The 20,403-nt window shown below is 37.6% G+C and overlaps 1 protein-coding gene across 1 annotated transcript in view; it reads left to right on the top strand.

Annotated features, from left to right (window-relative positions):
• EPS15 (epidermal growth factor receptor pathway substrate 15) overlaps positions 1 to 20,403 on the top strand; it is a 170,222-nt gene that overhangs the window by 56,135 nt on the left and 93,684 nt on the right. Inside the window, exons 8-10 of the mRNA XM_082613362.1 lie at positions 404 to 463; positions 17,384 to 17,473; positions 18,433 to 18,578. Of these exons, the coding sequence (XP_082469488.1) occupies positions 404 to 463; positions 17,384 to 17,473; positions 18,433 to 18,578 (296 nt within the window). The remainder of the gene's footprint in view (positions 1 to 403; positions 464 to 17,383; positions 17,474 to 18,432; positions 18,579 to 20,403) is intronic.

Genomic DNA, 20,403 nt, shown 5'->3' with positions numbered 1-20,403 from the left:
AGTCATGCAGTCTCAGGTCTAAAACAGGTTTTATAGTACCACATGGAGTTGTTGCATGAATTAACTGAGGTGTTGTTTTTGAAAAAGCATTATAGTTGTTTAAAGTACTATGTTACATAATTGTTTTCTTACTTGAGAGGAACAAAATATTTTCTTTAAAAATTTGCAAAGGAATTTCTGTTTAAAAATACTTGGTATCAAGAATTATTATTTCTTTTTACAGTAATGTTAATATAGCATATAATAGTGATTTAATAAAATGGTCAGCATAATTGAAATTTCTCAGAGAAATAGATGTTATGATGTTTAGGCAAAACTTTTTCCTCCATTTAGGTATTGGGTGTATACAGTTAGCACGTGAAATGAAAGAATGTTAATCTTTCCTAATTCTTTTCTTTTTAAGGTTTGGGAGTTGAGTGATATTGACCATGATGGAATGCTTGACAGAGATGAGTTTGCAGTTGTAAGTAACATAATGCTTTTGAAATCTTAAACATCTTAATGGTTTTCTCAAGTGAAAATTTCCCCTTTTTGTTTACCTTTAGAGGTAAACTACATTTCTCTTAAAATTGATTGTATGACTCTATTTACCTAGAATTTATAGGTAGTCAATAAATATTATTAAACAAATGGATAATGAATGTTTTTGCCATCTTCATTTTATTTGACTTTAAGGTACATAAGAATACATGCTTTGGATAATGTACTCTAAAGATGCTGAGTATAATCTTTTGAATCTCAACGTGACTAGGCATCTCAGTACCTACTTCTGCTGTGGAATGACTTTACTTCAAATATAATCCCTGAATTTTCACATTTATTTGATTAAAGGAAAAGATGAATAACATAATAGTTTCACGTCATTTATGAAGGCAGAGAAAGTTTTGACATCTTATCTGAAGACATGTTATCCTAAGTAACTGGTTAGTTAATTCCACATAGAGTCGTTTTCATGGCTTCCTTAAAGGTTAGATAAAACTCTGCTGTGAACTCATGAATGGTAAATCTCTAATCCCCCCTTGAATCTCTTATTTGGAAATTAATCTTTTCAAATTTTCTCTATTTTGCTAAGAAATTGTCCATTTCTTTGACTTTCAGATTTGCCACAGATTTGCACTATTCTTTAATCTCTTCTGGGTTTATGGTTGGGTTCCTTTGTTTCCAAATCTTATGTATTTTTGCTTCTTCTCATTCTTTGTTTAATTGGATTTTTTCTGGCCTATTGATCTTTTAAAAGAGCCATCTTTTGGATTTATTTATCTTTTCTATTTTGTTTTGACTTTCTGTTTCATTCTTTTCCACTTTTATCTTAATTCCTTCTTTCCAGTTTGTTTTGATTTACTTTTAAGAAAATTTCTGAAGATAAGTACTAAGTCCCTTTGTTTTTTTATCATCTTTAATATGGAAAACAGTTAAAGGACGTATTTTCCTCTAAATACAGATTTAGCTGGATTACATAGATATTGGTACAACGTGTTCTCCTTTTCACTCCTTTTTAGATAATTTTTAAATTTTCCTTGGTCATCTGTTTAGGAATATGCTTTTTAATTTCAAAGTAGTTAGTTTGTTTGGTTTTTATTACCTTTGTATATACTTTCAGCTTGATTAGATTTTGGCTGGTGAATGTGGTCTTTAAAATTGTGTTAAGGTTTTCTTTGTTACCAAGGTTGCAACCTGTTTTTACATGTGTTTCCTGGATATGTCAACATTTCTGTTCAGAAGATATTAGACTTCTGTAAATCCATTATACTGATTTTATTGACTACACTTCAGTTTCTCTTTGTCCTTACTTTTCTTTTTTTTGCCCTTTCATAAATTTTATTCTGTTTATATCCTAGGAGTGAAACAAAATAGGCAGAACACATCTTATCACATTTGAAAAAACATATACAGAAATAGAAATTTTTTTCCTTATAAAGACAAAAATTAAAAATTTCAAAGGAGCATTTGTATAAGCATAGTTAAGCTAGGTAGACAATAGCATTATCTTCATTTGATAAAACAGTAGTATTTCCTGAGGTAAGTGAGTAAACACAGTTTACCTTATGCCCTGAAGCCTTCTCCTAGGCAACTTTTTTTTTTTGTAATGAAAGTAAATTTTCATTAAAAGAATAATTTAAGAATAAACACACATTTGTAGGAAATTACTACTTTAAAAATTAATGAACATCCATATACCTTCTCCTAGATTTACTAATTTTAACCATTTCACCACGTTTGATTTCCTTCTATGTGCATTCCTCAGAATTTTTTTCGAACTTTATCCTGCTTAGTGCCTTTAATTTTGAATTCCAGCTTGTGTGATATTAATACTGCTTCTGCTCTCTTTTTATTTGGATTACTTGATATTTCTATGCTTAAAATGTATCTCTTAAAAACGTCACTGCCGATTTTAATTTTTTACCTAATTTGACAGTTTTTGTCTTTTAAGATAATGAGCTGTGTATTGATTTTATTCCCCCTACCAGATCCTATTTATTTTACATTATTATTTTCTCTTTTTTCCTCTTCCTTATTGTTGCTAGTTATCAAGTTGTGATTCATTCATTTCCCCCCTTTAATTAATTTGGAAATTCTGTTATAATATCTATTCCATTAATGGTTAATATACCCTTCCTTGTACTTACCATACTTATTGCTCCAGTATTTGAAAAAAAGATTGTTAGCCCTCATTCAAGTAAAATAAGACCTTTAGATTATTTTCACTTCTTTCTCCTTCGCCTCCCAACCTCAGAAGATTTTAGAACATTTTTTGTAACTAAAATTCTAGATTTTACTCAGTTAATTTAATTCTTTTGGTTCTAGGGTTTCCTTTGTCAATTTTAATTTAATTTCCTTTTGTCAGTATTAATAGTCTCACTAGCATTCTTCTGGTAGAATTTGCCTGATAAATCTTTTTCCATCTTTTTACTTTCGTGACTGAGGCTAATATAGTCCATACTATTTTAAAAAAATTTAATTGCTACAACATAACCAATGTAACTGAGCCTGCAAGTCACTGATCTTTATTTAGCATCAGTACTTTTTTGTGTGTGTGTGTGGTACGCGGGCCTCTCACTGTTGTGGCCTCTCCCGATGCGGAGCACAGGCTCCGGACGTGCAGGCTCGGCGGCCATGGCTCACGGGCCCAGCCGCTCTGCGGCATGCGGAATCTTCCTGGACTGGAGCATGAACCCGTGTCCCCTGCATCGGCAGGCAGACTCTCAACCACTGCGCCACCAGGGAAGCCCCTAGCATCAGTATTTTTAAAAACTGAATTTTTTAAGGGTTCCTTTGAAAATTGAAGTAATTTTTTAAATGCTTTTGCAACAGTAGAATAACTAAACTCTATAAACATTTTAAATTATGTTCCTAAATAAGTAAAGATAATGTGCTTATTCATATGATCAGTTCTTTTGGATTATGACAGTTTATACTTTGTCGATTTTTGGTTTGTTGAAGTATAACATAGTATTTTTTCCTTTCTTGTTATGTATTATTTTACTAATTAATCAAAACTATTGAACATGACAGTATTTATGCTTAAGATTTAACTCTAAAATTCTTACCTGTTTAAAAAAATTATTTATTTATTTGGCTTGTGGGGTCTTAGTTTCAGCATGCGGGATCTTCATTGTGGCATGCAGAGTCTTTCATTGTGGTGCGCGGGCTCTTCGTGCCAGTACATGGACTTCTCTCTAGTTGTGGCACGTGGACTCAGCAGTTGCACTCATGGGCTCTCTAGTTGTGGCACACGGGCTCTCTAGTTGTGGCTGCAGGCCCAGTAGTTGTGGCATGTGGGCTCTCTAGTTGTGGCACATGAGCTCTAGAGTGCATGGGCTTAGTTGTCCCATGGCATGTGGGATCTTAGTGGGATTGAACCTGCGTCCCCTGCATCAGCAGGTGGACTCTTAACTACTGGACCACCAGCAAAGTCCTCTTACCCATTTTCTTTTAATATTTATTTATTTATTTGGCTGCACTGGGTCTTAGTTGTGGCACACGGCATCTTCATTGCTGCACACGTGGTCTTTGTTGTGGCACGTGGGATCTTTAGTTGTGGCACGTGGGCTCTTAGTTGCGGCATGCGGGATCTTTTTAGTTGTGATATGTGGGATCTTTAGTTGTGGCATGTGAACTCTTCGTTGTGGCATGTGAACTCTTCGTTGTGGCATGTGGGATCTAGTTTCCTGAGCAGGAATTGGGCCCCCTGCATTGTGAGCACGGAGTCTTAAGCACTGGACCACCAGGGAAGTCCCCCCATTTTCTTTTAGATAAAATGGTGCTTTATGTTTGTTTTAAAGACCCAGTATCTGCTCTGTGTTTATTATATTTTATTTTTAAAAAAATTTTTTATTGAGGGACTTCCCTGGTGGTCCAGTGGCTAAGACTCCATGCTCCCAATGCAGGGGGCCTGGGTTTGATCCCTGATCAGGGAACTAGATCCCACATGCCACAACGGAGATCCCACACTGGCAACGAAGATCCCACAGGCTGCAGCTAAGACCTGGCGCAGCCAAATAAATAAATAAATATTAAAAAAATTTTTAATTGAAATCTAGTTGATTTACAATGTTGTGTTAGTTTCAGGTGTACAGCAATGTGATTCAGTTATACATATATATATAAATATATATATTCTTTTTCAACATTCTCTTCCATTATAGGTTATTACAAGATATTGAACATAGTTCCTTATGCTATACAGTAGGTCCTTGTTGGTTATCTATTTTATATATAGTAGTACGTATATTTTAATCCTAATTAAAACTCCTAATTTATACCCCTGCCTTTGGTAACCATAAGTTTGTTTTCTATGTCTGTGAGTCTTTTCTGTTTTGTAAATAAGTTCATTTGTATCATTTTTTTGGATTCCAGATATAAGTGATATCATATGATATTTGTCTTTGTCTAACTTACTTCATTTAGTATGATAATCTCTAGGTCCATCTATGTCACTGCAAATGGAATTACTTCATTCTTTTTTATGGCTGAATAATATTCCATTGTATATGTACACCACATCTTCCTTATCCATTCATCTGTCAAAAGACACTTAGGTTGCTTCCATGTCTTGGCTATTTTAAATAGTGCTGCAGTGAACATTGGGGTGCACTCATCTTTTCAAATTATGTTTTTCTCCAGATATGTGCCCAGTAGTGGGATTGTAGGATCATATGGTAGCTCTGTTTTTAGTTTTTAAGGAGCCTCCATACTGTTCTCTGTAATGACTGTACCAGTTTACATTTCCACAGTGTAGGAGGGTTCTTTTTTCTCCACACCCTCTCCAGCATTTTTTATTTGTAGACTTTTTGTTGTTGGCCATTACGCCCAGTGTGAGGTGATACCTCATTCTGTAGTTTTCGTTTGCATTTCTCTAATAATTAGCGATGTTGAGCATCTTTAAATGTGCCTTTTGGCCATTTGTATGTCTTCCTTGGAGAAATGTCTATTTATGTCTTCTACTCATTTTCTGATTGGGTTGTTTTTTCTTTAATATTGAGCTGTATGAACTGTTTGTATATTTTAGAGATTAATCCCTTTTTGGTCACATCGTTTGCAAATATTTTCTCCTATTCCATAGGTTGTCTTTTCGTCTTGTTTCTGGTTTCCTTTGCTGTGCAAAAGCTTTTAAGTTTCATTAGGTCCCATTTGTTTATTTTTGTTTTTATTTCCATTTCTCCAGAATACGGATCCAACAAGATACTGCTGCGATTTGTGTCAGAATGTTCTGCCTATGTTTTCCCCTACGAGTTTTATGGTTTCAGGTCTTACATTTAGTTCTTTAATCCATTTTGAGTTTATTTTTGTGTATGGTATGGTGTTAGAGAATGTTCTGATTTTTTTAAAAAAATATTTAATTAATTAATTTATGTCTGCGTCAGGTCTTCGTTGCAGTACGTGGGCTTCTCTCTAGTTGTGGTGCATGGGCTTCTCTCTAGTTGCAGTATGTGGGCTTTTTTCTAGTTGTGGTATGTGGGTTTTCTCTCTCTAGTGGCACGCGGGCTCCAGAGTGCGTGGGCTCTGTAGTTTGCGGCATGCAGGCTCTCTTGTTGAGGCACATGCGCTCAGTAGTTGTGCGTGGGCTTAGTTGCCCTGTGGCCTGTGGGATCTTAGTCCCCGACCAAGAATCGAACCTGTTTCCCCTGCCTTGGAAGGTGGATTCTTTACCACTGGACCACCAGGGAAGTCCTGAGAATGTTTTAATTTCATTCTTTTATTTGTAAGTGTCCAGTTTTCCCAGCACCACTTATTGAAGAGACTGTCTTTTCTCCATTGCATATTCTTGCCTCCTTTGTTGTAGATTAGCTGACCGTATGTGTATGGGTTTATTTCTGGGCTTTCTACCCTGTTCCATTGATCTATATTTCTGTTTTTGTGCCAGTACCATACTGCTTTGATTGCTGTAGCTTTGTTGTATAGTCTAAACTCAGGGAGCCTGGTTCCTCCAGCTCCGTTTTTCTTTCTCAAGATTGCTTTGGCTATTCGGGGTCTTTTGTATTTCCATATAAATTAAAAAAATTTTTTGTTCTAGTTCTATAAAAAATGCCTTTGGTGATTTGATAGGGATTACATTGAATCTGTAGATTGCCTTGGGTAGTACAGTCATTTTAACAATATTGATTCTTCCAATCCAAGAACATGGTATATCTTTCCATTTATTTGTGTCATCTTTGATTTCTTTCCTCAGATACTTACAGTTTTTGGATTACAGGTTTTTTGCCTCCTTAAGTAGGTTTATCCCTGGTATTTTATTCTTTTTGATGCAATAGTAAATGGAATTGTTTCCTTAATTTCTCTTTCTAACCTTTCTTTGTTAGTGTACAGAAATGCAGTGGATTCCTGTGTATTAATTTTGTATCCTGTACCTTTACTGAATTCATTGATGAGCTGTAGTAGTTTTCTGGTAGTGTCTTTAGGATTTTTCTATGATAAATGTATGATATGTATGATATCATGTCATCTGCAAACAGTGACAGTTTTACTACTTCTTTTCCAGTATGAATTCTTTTTATTTCTTTTTCTTTTCTGATTGCTGTGGCTAGGACTTCCAAAACTGTGTTGAATAACAGTGGTGAGAGTGGACATCCTTGTCTTTTTCCTGATCTTACAGGAAATGCTTTCAGCTTTTCACCATTGAGTGTGATGTTGCCTGTGAATTTGTCATATATGGCCTTTATTACGTTGAGGTAGGTCCCTGCTATGCCCACTTTCTGGAGAGTTTTTATCATAAATGGATGTTGAATTTTGTTAAAAGCTATTTTGGTATCTATTAAGCTGATCATATGGTTTTTAGTCTTCCATTTGTTAATGTGGTGTATCACACTGATTGATTTGTGTATATTGAAAAATCCTTGCCACCCTGGGTTAAATCCCAGTTCATCATGGTATATGATCCTTTTAATGTATTGTTGGATTTGGTTTAATAGTATTTTGTTGAGTATTTTTGTGTTCATCAGTGATATTGGCCTGTAATTTTCTTTTATTATTTATTTATTATTTTGGCTGCTCCAGGTCTTGGTTGCAGAATGTGGGATTTTCATTGCAGCATGTGGGCTTCTTAGTTGTGGCATGTGGACTCTTAGTTGCAGCATGCAGACTTCTTAGTTGCGGCATGCGAACTCTTAGTTGCAGCATGCATGTGGGATCTAGTTCCCTGACCAGGGATTGAACCTGGGCCCCCTGCATTGGGAGCATGGAGTCTTACCCACTGGACCACAAGGCAAGTCCTGTAATTTTCTTTTTTTGTGATATCTTCGTCTGGTTTTGGTATCAGGGTGATGGTGGTCTCATAGGATGAGTTTGGAAGTGGTCCTTCCTCTGCAATTTTTTCGAGTAGTTTCAGAAGGATAGGTGTTAACTCTTCTTTGAATTTTTGATAGAATTCACCTATGAAGCTATTGGTCTTGGACTTTGTTGGGAGTTTTTCAATCACAGATTCAATTTCAGTACTTGTATTTGGTCTGTTCATATTTTCTATTTCTTTCTGGTTCAGTCTTTGGAGATTGTACCTTTCTAAGAATTTGTCCATTTCTTCTAGGTTGTCCATTTTATTGTCATAAAGTTGCTTGTAGTAGTCTTTTATGGTCCTTTGTATTTCTGTGTTGCCTGTTGTAATTTGTCTTGTTTCATTTCTAATTTTATTGATTTGTGCCCTGTTCCTTTTTTTCTTGATGAGTCTGGCTAAAGTTTTATCAATTCTGTTTATGTTTTCAAAGAACTAGGTTTTAGTTCTGTTGATCCTTTTTTTTTTTTCCTTTTGGTCTCTATTTATTTCTGCTCTGATCTTTATGACTTCTTTCCTTCTACTAACTTTGGGTTTTGTTTGTTCTGATTTCACTAGTTGCTTTAGGTGTAAGGTTAGGTGTTTATTTGAGACTTTTCTTGTTTCCTGAGGTAAGCTTGTATTGCTGTAGACTTCTCTCATAGAACTGCCTTTGCTGCATCTGGTAGGTTTTAGATCATCATGTTTTCATTTTCATTTATCTCTAGGTATTTTTTAATTTTCTCTTTGTCTTCTTCAGTGATCCGTTGGTTGTTTAGTAGCATACTGTTTAGCCTCCACGTGTTTGTGTTTTTTGCAGTTTTTTTCTTATAGTTGATTTCTAATCTCATAGGGTTGTGATTGGAAAGACAGATGCTTGATACAATTTCAGTTTTCTTAAATTTACCGAGGCTTGCTTTGTAGCCCAGCATGTGATCTATCCTGGAGAATGTTCCATGCGCACTTGAGAAGAAATTGTAATCTGCTGTTTTTGGATGGAATGTCCTATAAATATCAATTAAATCTGTCTGGTCTATTGTGCCATTTAAAGCTTCTGTTTCCTTATTTATTTTCATTTTGGATGATACGTCCATTGGTGTAAGTGAGGTGTTAAAGTCCCCCACTAAAAAAAAAAACAAAACAGAAAAAGTCCCCCACTATTATTGTGTTACTGTCAGTTTCCTCTTTTATAGCTGTTAGCAGTTGCCTTATGTATTGAGGTGCTTCTTATGTTGGGTGCATATATATTTATAACTGTTATATCTTCTTCTTGGATTGATCCCTTGATCATTATGTGGTGTCCTTCCTTGTCTCTTGTAACATTCTTTATTTTAAAGTCTATTTTGTCTGATTTGAGTATTGCTACTCCAGCTTTTCTCTGATTCCCATTTACAGGGAATACCTTTTTTTTATCCTCTCACTTTCAGTCTGTATGTGTCTGTAGATCTGAAGTGGGTCTCTTGTAGATGGCGTATATTTGGGTCTTGTTTTTGTACCATTCAGCCAGTCTGTGTCTTTTGGTTGGAGCTTTTAATCCATTTTCATTTAAGGTAATTATTGATAGGTATGTTCTTACTGCCATTTTTTTTTTTTTGCGGTACGCGGGCCTCTCACTGCCGCGGCCTCTCCCACCATGGAGCACAGGCTCCGGACGCGCAGGCCCAGCGGCCACGGGCCCAGCCGCTCCGCGGCACGCGGGACCCTTCCGGACCAGGGCACGAACCCGCACCCCCCGCACCGGCAGGCGGACTCCCAACCACTGCGCCACCAGGGAAGCCCCTTACTGCCATTTTGTTAATTGTTTTGGGTTTGTCTTTGTAGGTCTTTTTTCTGCCTTTCCTCTTTTGTTCTCGTCTCTCTTGTGATTTGATGACCTTCCTTAGTGTTGTGCTTGGATTCCTTTTTACTTACATATGTGTATATCTATTATAGATTTTTGGTTTGTGGTTACCATGAGGATTTGGTATAGCAGTCTATATATATTTCCATGATTGTTTTAAGTTGCTCATCTTTTTATTTCAAGTGCATTTCAGATATCCTGCTTTTGTATTCTCCTCTTGTGATTTTTGTTTTAGATATAATATTTGTGTGTGGATGATTTCCTACCTTTACTGTAGGTTTGCTTTAACCAGTGAGCTTTCCCATTTCTTAATTTTCTTGTTTCTCATTTTGCCCTTTTCTTTTCCACCTAGAGAAGTTCCTTTAGCATTTTTCATAAAGCTGGTTTGGTGTTACTGAATTCTTTTAGCTTTTGCTTGTCTGTAAAGCTTTTGATTTCTCCATCAAATCTGAAAAAGAGCCTTGCTGGGTAGAGTATTTTCAGTTGTAGGTTTTTCTTTTCCATCACTTTAAAGGTATCATGCCACTCCCTTCTGGGCTGCAGAATTTCTGCTGAAAAGTCAGCTGATAACCTTATGGGGATTCCCTTGTATGTTATTTGTTGCTTTTCACTTGTTGCTTTTAATATTTTTTCTTTCTCTTTAATTTTTGTCAATTTGATTACTGTGTGTCTTGGCATGTTCCTCCTTGGGTTGATGCTGTATGGTACTCTCTGTGCTTCCTGGACTTGGGTGACTGCTTCCTTTCCCATGTTAGGAAAGTTTTCAGCTATTATCTCTTCAGGTATCTTCTCAGGCCCTTTCTCTCTCTTCTCCTTCTGGGACCCCTATAATGTTAATGTTGGTGCATTTGATGTTGTCCCAGAGGTCTCTTAAACTGTTCTCGTTTCTCTTCAGACTTTTTTCTTTATTCTGTTCTGTGGCAGTGATTTCTGGCACCCTGTCTTACAGCTCCCTTATCCATCCTTTTGCCTCATTTATTCTTCTGTTGATTCCTTCTAGTTTATTTTTTATTTCAATTATTGTATTCTTCAACTCTGGTTGTTCTTTATTTTTTCTAATTCTTTGTTGAAAACTTCTTTTAACTTCTCACTTTGTGCATGCATTCTTTTCCTGAGTTCTTGGGTCATCTTTACGATCATTGCTCTGAACTCTTTCTTGGGTAGATTGCCTATCTCCACGTCACTTAGTTGTTTTTCTGGGGTTTTATCTTGTTCCTTTGTCTGGAACATATTCCTCTGTCATCTCATTTTGTCTAAGGTTCTATTTGTATTTTTATGTATGTGGAAGGTTAGTTATACATCTTGACCTTGGAGAAATGGCCCTCTATAGGGGAGGTCCTATGTGTCCCAGCAGTACAGCCCCCCCCTCATCACCCAATGACCAGGGACCAGCTGGTCCCAGGGTAGGTTCTGACCTTTGTTTGCAGGCTGAGTTCCACAGGCACTGGACTGTATATTTCTTGCTTCTGGTGTCTGCCCGCTGGTGGGTGAGGCTGCTCTAGCTTCCTTGTGGGAGGGGCACATCCCTGCCCGCTGGTGGGTGGAGTTGAATCTTGGCCCTCTGGTGGGCAGGGCCATGTCAAGGGGCGTGTCTGGATTGGCCCTCTGGTGGGCAGGGCCATGTCAAGGGGGTGTGTCTGGAGGTGGCTGTGGTCTCAGGAAGTCTTTAGGCAGCCTGTCTGTTGATGGGTGGGACTGTGTTCCTGCCCCGTTGGTTGTTTGGCCTGAGGCATCCCAGCACTGGAACCTATAGGCTGTTGGGTGAGGCCAGGTCTTGGTGTTAATGTCCCAAGTAAGATGTCAGCCTTCACTCCTGGGTATGTTCGCCACCAGCTTTGATGTCCCAAGAGAGTCATAGCCACCACCCACCTCTGCACGAGACCATCCAAGACCAACAGGTAGGTCTGGCCTAGGCTCCTATGAATTCACTGCATTTGCCTTGGTTCCTGGTAATAAGACCTTGTGTGCATCCGTCAAGAGTGAAGTTTCTGTTTCCCCCAGTCCTATGGAATTCCTGCGATCAAGACCCGCTGACCTTCAAAGCCAAGTGCTCTGGGGGCTCCTCCTCCCGATGCCAGACCCCCAGGCTGGGGAGCCTCTTGTGGGGCTCAGAACTCTCCTGTAGGAGAACTTCTGTGATATAATTATCTCCAGTTTGTGGGTCACCCACCTAGGGGGTATGGGATTTGATTATATCGCAAGTGTGCCCCTCCTACCATCTTGCTGTGATTTCCTCTTTGTCTTTGGATGTAGCATATCTTTTTTTGGTAGGTTCCAGTCTTTTTTATTGATGATTGTTCAGCAGTTAGTTGTGATTTTGGTGTTCTCGTGGGAGGAGTGAGCTCAAGGTCTTCTACTCCACCATCTTGTCTTGTTTTCCTCACTGGGCGCCCCAGCAGGAACAGCACAGAGGTCCCAAGAGCCCTGTTACCAGGTCTTGTTAATGCAGCTTGTATACAGTCATCTTTGGTAAACCCTGAGAAAGTAGAGAGTAAACCATGTGGGAGCATTCAGAAAAAGGAAGGCTCTGTGCTGCTATTTAAGAAAAAAACATCCTGGATAAAAGTCAGCATGGCCCTCCTTAGATGTTGGGGCGCATACAGGAGCTCTTTTCTCCTGCACATGTGGCCACATGCAGGCATTTGTCCCAAAGCCAAAGTGTATGTTTATTTTTTGAATGGGAATAAATAAAAATGAAGTTAGTGAGAAATTCTAATTTGGTTTCTTGAATTACAATATGGATTTTTAAAAAGAATAACTTCTTATTTCACTAATGAACCCAAACTTGGTTGAACCTGAGTCTTCATGTTCAAGACTTATCTTTAAAAATTCTTAATCAAACCAAATTCTTTCTTTCCTTTTATAGCGTAGATGGGATATTTGGTCGGTTTACTTTTTTAATTGGAATAAATGAAGTTAGTGAGATACTCTAACTTGTATAACTTCTCTTGCCTTGTGAACCTTTAATGAACGGTCCTTATTTCTTTTCAAATGTAAATGCTTTTTTATATTCTCTGAAACCTAGTGGTTTAATTAAAAATCCAGAATCTAGAATATCTTGGAGGTTTTTTGTTTTTTTTTTTTAACTGAATTTGTAAAGGTCAGGCCTTAGTGTGCCTTGGGTGTTCTGGCCACAACTAAAATGACTTTTGAAGACTTACTTTCAGGAATCACTTCTGTAGTTCATAAAATGACTTTTGAGAGGGGCATATGCGTGTGTATGTATACACACAAAAATAAAGTGGATTTAAAAAATAATTTCTGTATCCTTGAATGTTGATTTTTTTTAAATGTCTGTGACTATTATTGGTATTCTATTTGCTCATTGATGAATTCTATGATTAGAGAATAAGGATATTGGAAATACATCTTCCTGAGTTTTACTTCTGACTTAGGTTAGGAAAGAGTCTCTGACAGGGCATTAAGGGGACATTTTGCAAATGGGCCAAGTTTTCCTCTCTGGTATTTGTTTGAAAACTCAAAATGTATGTAAAATTATGGTATTGGTATTGAACCAAGGGAAGTGACTAATAATCATGTTAAAGTTTATTGTTTCCTTTGTTGGGATGAGTTCCACCAGTATGCAGTCCTATTCTATGAAATAGTTCTTTGTTTTATTGAGCCGGAAACCATGGCTTTCAAACTTAAAGGGAAGACCCCTAAATCTAGTAATTTACTATTTGGTAAATGAGCTTATGCTTATGCTTTTTCATAGATTTTTAGAGTTGGACAAGATTCTGTAAATTAGCTCCTCTAAGCAGATCAGTTAGTGGCAGAGCCAGGGCTGAGCCTGGGCCTTCTAGATCATGCTGCTTTTTTTTTTTTTTTTTTTTTTGCTGCCTTGGGTCTTTGTTGCTGCATGTGGGCTTTTCTCTAGTTGCCGAGAGCGGGGGCTACCCTTTGTTGTGGTGCACGGGCTTCTCATTGCAGTGGCTTCTCTTGTTACGGAGCACGGGCTTTAGGCGCGCAGGCTTCAGTGGTTGTAGCACGCGAGCCCTAGAGGTGTGTAGGCTTCAGTAGTTGCGGTGTGTGGGCTTTGTAGTTGTGGCTAGCAGGTTGTAGAGCACAGCCTCAGTAGTTGGGGCGCACAGGCTTAGTTGCTCCATGGCATGTGGGATCTTTCCGGACCAGGGATTGAACTCATGTCCCCTGCATTAGCAGGTGGATTCTTAACCACTGCGCCACCAGGGAGGTCCCAATCATGCTGTTTTTGTTTTTTTGTTTATTTGTTTTTTAAAAAATAAACTTTAAATTTTGGAATGGTTTTAAATTTACAGAAAAGTTGCAGATAGAGTACAGAGATTTCCTCAGTACCCCTCACCCCACTTCCCCTACTATTAACATATTACATTGCCATGGTACATATGTCAAAACTAAAACCAACATTGGTACATTACTGTTAATTGAACTCTAGGCTTTATATGCATTTCACCAGTGTTTCCTTTATGTCCCAGGATCCCTTGTAGGCTACCACACTACATTTAATTGCTATGTCTACTTAGTCTCTCTAGTCTATGATAGTTTTTTTTTTTTTTTTAATTTGACATTGTCTAGGAGTACTAGCTGGGTATGTCTGATGTTTTTCTCATGATTAGACTGGGGATATGGGTTTTTGGAAAGAGTACCACAGATGTAGAATATCTTTCTCGTCACATTTAGCAGGGGTGGGGGGTTACATGATGTCCACATGCCTTCACTGGTGATGTTAACCTTCATCACTTGGTTAAGGTGGTGTTCACCAGGTTTCTTCACTATAGTTTCCCTCTTATCCTTCTCTACTCTTTGGAGAGGTAGACTCATGCTCCTTTTACCTTGTATTCTGTCTTCCTATCTATCTATTGGTTTTTACATTCTTACTAAGTCTTAAATTTTTCTGTCAGGTAAGTTCTTAGACTGAAAGTGGTCTCAATTTTTGTCAGTAGCATTTGTTGGATCCTCATTATGTGAAGAGTTTTTGGCACTTGGAGATTTATTACACATCTCTCTTTCTCAACATGTTCACATTGCACTGAAATTAACTTTTTACGTGTTTGCTGCTGCTTCTGTTGGGTTGTAAAAATGAGAGATCACTTCTGTATTTGTAATGCCTAGCACAGTGTCTGCTGGCTAGAAATTTTTCAGTAAATGTTTTGTTGAACTAAATTGATGAAGGAAACCCGTATTACTTGGAAAACACAACAAACATCTGATACTTTAATCCTAGTTTGCTATTATTAGAAATTAAAACTGGGAGTTCAACTGATTGAGTAGACCAACGAGCAAACAAAACTCCTTAGGAAACTCCTAAAATACTGGTTCTCAAAGTATGGTCTCCCATAAACAACGTCAACATCACCAGTTAACTTATTAGAAATGCAAATTCTCAGGCCGTACCTCAAACCAACTGAAAAAGAATCTCTGGGGTTGTGTCCAAAAACCTGTGTTGCGCTTCCCTGGTGGTGCAGTGGTTGAGAGTCCGCCTGCCGATGCAAGGGACATGGGTTCGTGCCCCGGTCCGGGAGGATCCCACATGCTGCAGAGCGGCTGGGCCCGTGAGCCATGGCCGCTGAGCCTGCACGTCCGGAGCCTGTGCTCCGCAACGGGAGAGGCCACAACAGTGAGAGGCCCGCGTACCGCAAAACAAAAACAAAAGCAAAACCCCGTGTTTTAACAAGCCCTCCAGGTGATTCTAATGGCCAGAAATTTGAGAAATACTCCCTAAAAGCATAGAGGATGAAAAAAAAATCAAAGAAAGAGAACAGCTAGTGGTAATTGACTGCAACAGTGAAACTAGTCCCCTCTTTCCCTGCTGTCTCTATCCATGAGTAAACTTAGGTTTATTTTTGATGCATTTACCTTGAAATCATCAAAAAGATATATGAAATGCTTCTTACTTAAGTGTCTATCTCTAGCTGTGCAAATGCATTTGCTAGTACATAGTACATTTCAGTTTAAAAACTAGTTGCTGGCCAGGTTTCAAGCGTTGTACATCATTTGATTTAGCTGCTGTATTTGTTTCAATGACATGCTTTGATTAGGATAAAGTACAATATAATAAGAAAACAAACAAAATCATAATTCAACCATATACTGTTCACTTTTTCTGTTTTACTTGGTGAAAAAATTTTTGACTTCAGTTTTGTCTGGAAAATTATTTTCAAGGCAACATGAACTTAGTAATATATTTTTTTAACTTTGAAAAACTGTGTTGTCTGTTGGCAGCAGATGGCTGACATAGCTTTTTTGCTTCAAGTGACCACTTTTCCAGGAAATGACTCCCATCTGTAGCAAGAGGAATGCTGACCTTTAATGTGCATGTTAGTCACTTCTTTTAGCTCAGTGCCAAGCTAATAATATTACATATATTGTGAATTTGGTTAAAAGTATGTGCTAGCCAGATTGTTTTCTTTCTGGAGTTTCAAGCTTTTGGAAATAGAAAGTATGTGGGGGTTTTTGTATTTAATAATTAAAAATAATTTTAATAGGTGATACATTCTCATGGTTCAGAAATCAGTACAATATAAGAAGATATTCAGTGGAAAAAAATGTCAGTCCCATCCTTGCCCTCAACTGCTCCATTTACACCTACTCTATATATTCTTATTTATCCTTCCTTTCTTGTTTATCCTCCTAGAATTTCTTAATGGAAACAGAAACAAATATGAATAATTATTATCCCCTTACCATAAAGGTTACACACTACTATTATACATACACACTGATCACTGCTATACTTTTTTCATGTTAACATAGTATCTTGGATATCTTTTCACACAGAGGGCTCCATGATTCTTTTTCTGGTCAGCTTTATTAAGGACTACTTTACATACAATGAACTGCGTTCAATTTAAGTATATAATTTGATGAGTCTTGACAATTGTATATATCTGTGAAGGTACTGCCGCAGTTAAGATACAGAATATTTCCCATGGATTTGCTTTTTCTTGGGCGGGTGGGGGGTTGGTTTGGTTGATAGTATTTCATTGTACGGGTATACCATAGTTTTTTAAACAGTCTTTGCTGATGAGCACTTGTGTGCCGATACAAACAATTCTATAATTAAAAACCTATTTCATACAGCATTTCCTATGCAGGCAGGTAGAGGATATCTGAGGATAGACTCCCAGATGTCAGATTGCTGAGCCAAAAGGGAAATAAATAATTTGGTAGATGTTACCAGAATACCCTTCAGTAGTCTTGGTACCAGTTTGAGCTCTCACTAGCAATGTACGAGAGTGCCTGTTTGCCCAGTCTAGCTAACAAATTGTGTTATGAAACTTTGGACTTTTTCCATTAGAAGGAAAATGGTATTTTCATGTAGTTTTAACTTGCCATTTTCTTGGGAGTGAAAGTGAGCATATTTTTATAAGTTAAAGGATGGGCCATTTGTGATATATACTTTTCTGTAAAGTATCTGTTCATACTCTTAGCCCATTTTCCTACTGGATTTTGTGGGGTTTTTTCTGTTAATATCAAAGTATTCTTTATATATTAGGGAAGTTAATTCTTTCTTTGCAAATATTTTTTTTCCCAGGATGTTTTCTTTTGACATTACAAGACCTTTACTTGAAGGGTGTGTGTCTAAGTTTTTACTGCTTGGGATATCTCCCTAAAAGTTGCTTAGTTTTGATTTATTTCCTTTTCTCCGTCCTTCCTTTCATCTCTCCCTCTTTTCCTCTTTCTTTCCTTCCCAGCCTAATTTCTTAATAAAAGGATTTGAGGCAGCTTGAAGATGCTTTTTTGTTGAACAATAATCAGTTCGTGGGTGGATGTTTTTAAATGATTTTAATATATATGACCCTGGTTCATCTGTTTTGAAGGCCATGTTTTTGGTATACTGCGCATTGGAGAAAGAACCTGTGCCAGTGTCCTTGCCTCCAGCCTTGGTGCCACCTTCTAAGAGGAAAACGGTCAGTATATCAGGCTCTGTGCGGTTGATCCCCTCTTCAACATCAGCCAAGGAACCTTACCACTCCTTACCACCTGTAGGCATTTTACCTACCAAAGCACCGTTAAGACAGGTATAGATTTATCAGTGTTAAAGGACTTTTTAAAAAAAACAAAATGCATGGCATTTAAGTTGATTGCTTGATGAAGATAGAAGGAGCAATCAAAGGGATCAAAAATTCAGAGCTCCCTCTGGTTGAACCTATATAATGTGATGTCCTAGAGAAGACAGATAATCCTGTCCTGCATTTGGCCTTACTTAGGTCATATGGATGTTTCATTGGCTTTGCCTTGACCTACCTGGAATTAAAGTTGGAGAAAGAAGATACTCCATATTAATCTGGCATGCTTGCCCTGGCAAAGTTAATAGATGTTTTGTTTGTTTAATCTCTAGTTAACTCTTGATTCTTTGGGATCAAATTTTTCAATGTGGGGTTGTTCAAGGCCTTTTTTTTCCCTACAACCTGCTTCTTGTTAGGTTGAGTAAAGGAAAATAATGACAGAATATGCAGATCAGCCAGTTTGGCTACAGTTAAGAACGGGGAATGAAACTATAAAAAAATGGAGATTTAGAATTATCTGAATCTTTTGTTTATGTAGACTCTCCTAGTTACGTGTCTTAATGTGGTCATTCATAAGTCAAGAGTTAACTGTGCTTGAATTTACTCATTACTTAAAAAAAGTAAAATGGGCATCTTTAACTATAGTCCCTATAGCTAACCTATATTTTTATTCTGTAGTTTTCTCTTCATCACAGCATTTCAATTGGGGTGTGATGGAAGTGACACACCGTTGCTATAGTTAGTGGGGTAGAATTGCACAGAATTTGTGAAAGTTACTGGCATGGGCTGAAAAAGGGACACTTCAAAGTTTGTTTCATTTTGGTGGAAATACTATATATATATATATTTTTTTCCTGTAGTGGGTTGTATCCCCTGCAGAAAAAGCTAAATACGATGAAATCTTCTTGAAAACTGATAAAGATATGGATGGATTTGTGTCTGGATTGGAAGTCCGTGAAATCTTCCTGAAGACAGGTTTACCTTCTGCCTTACTAGCCCATATTTGGTAAGACTTTATTTAAGTTGATTTTAAAAACAAATATGGTTTTGTATCAACTCTAGTTTTGTAGATTCTTATTTTTAGGCATTTGTAAGTAGGACAGTTTTTGTTTAGAATTCTTTGTAGAGAAAAATTTAAGTCTGATGATTTCTTCTGGATAGTGGACAAAAGCTTGAGAATGGGTTACCTATAGTTTTATTAGATTGACGGTGTCAGTTAATGGTTATTAGAATGTTAAAATCCAGCATTGGTTTATATCAACTAATTAAACTTCAGTTTTTAAGGGAGAATCCAAAATTCTGAAATTTAAACAATATAAAACCCAGAATCTTCAAGGTATACTTGTATAATTCTTTCTATAGGGTATATGTATACTTTTATACCTTTACGTGGGAACTATACACTTGGTCCTTAAAAAATGACAAATTTTAGTGTCTCTAGTGAATTTCACATTAAATGAGATAATATAATGAAAATGCTTTTTATAGTGTTCCTGCTGCCAATCCACCTGACTATACCGAGGTTAGTTATCATGAGGTTTTCAAGGGGCAGCAAACATCAGAAGTGGAACCATATAGTTGCAAAGAGGAACTTAGAAAAGGACAAAGGACAGGAGATCTGCCTTAAAAGGAACAAGAACCCAAGACGGGGAAAGATTAAATATATGTAACTAGTGATAGCTGCCACTTTCAAGTGTCTAGGCTAGGCACTATGCTGAATAAATGGCTGCTGTCATGGGCTTGCCATTATGCCCAGACTTTCAAGTGCGTAGGTTAGGCACTATGCTGAATAAATGGCAGCTGTCATGGGTTTGCCATTATGCCCAGACTTTAGATGTACTTTGTCTTTAATTCTCACAGTAACCTTGCAAGATAGGTGTAATCTCCACTTTATAGATGAAGAAACTAAGGCTTGGAGAGGTTAAAAAATATGGCCAATGTCACAAGAAGAAATAAGTAGAAAAGCTGGAACTTAAGGTTTCTTTGACACCGTAGCCCATAGTCTTTTCATCAGGCCACATTGGTTTTCAATGAATCAAACGGATCAGGACTTTAGAAAGCTGACCTTAAAAAAAAAAAAGGCGGGAGGGAAGCAAATAGAATAAAACATTTGCTGTTTCTCTTCAAGTGATTTTTGTAAAGGTTTCCAGATTGCTGCCTTCTCTCCACACATGATCTCCATTTGCAGCTGTTATTTTTCTTTGACGGTGATCCTGAACATCCTCCTACTTCAAAAGTTGTAGGAAACAAGCCGACATGGAGTATTTTGCTTGTTTTAGAATCATTCTAATGCCACTAATGAACCAAATTTATTGAAACTTAGCTTTCATTTTTAACATGGGTTTTTTTTTTTTTTTTTTTTTTTTTTTTTTTTTTTTTTGGCAGTACGCGGGCCTCTCACTGCTGTGGCCTCTCCCGTTGCGGAGCACAGGCTCCGGACGCACAGGCTCAGCGGCCATGGCTCACGGGCCCAGCCGCTCTGTGGCACGTGGGATCCTCCCAGACCGGGGCACAAACCCATGTCCCCTGCATCGGCAGGCGGACTCTCAACCACTGCGCCACCAGGGAAGCCCTTTAACATGTTTTAATGTTGGGAGTAGAGAATGTTGGAATTCTTTGGCCCACCACAGCTTTTACTCTGTAGCGGTTCTGGAAATTGGTAAGAAAGCACAGAGCAAACCCAAATTAGAGGACCCTGCTCAGCACCAAGGTGAATAGTCTCTTTATCTTACCATTTTAGCCAATATCTCTCTTCTAACATTTCAGTGAGTTTTTGGCTAGCCATAAGTTGGTATGACTTTATTTTTTAATTCAACTGGTGATTATTTCAA

This window comes from Mesoplodon mirus (genome assembly GCF_964341445.2).
Source record: "Mesoplodon mirus genome assembly, chromosome: 3".
NCBI lineage: Eukaryota > Metazoa > Chordata > Mammalia > Artiodactyla > Ziphiidae > Mesoplodon > Mesoplodon mirus.
Note: the sequence above shows the minus strand (reverse complement) of the source record. Positions and strands in the feature narration are given on the sequence as shown.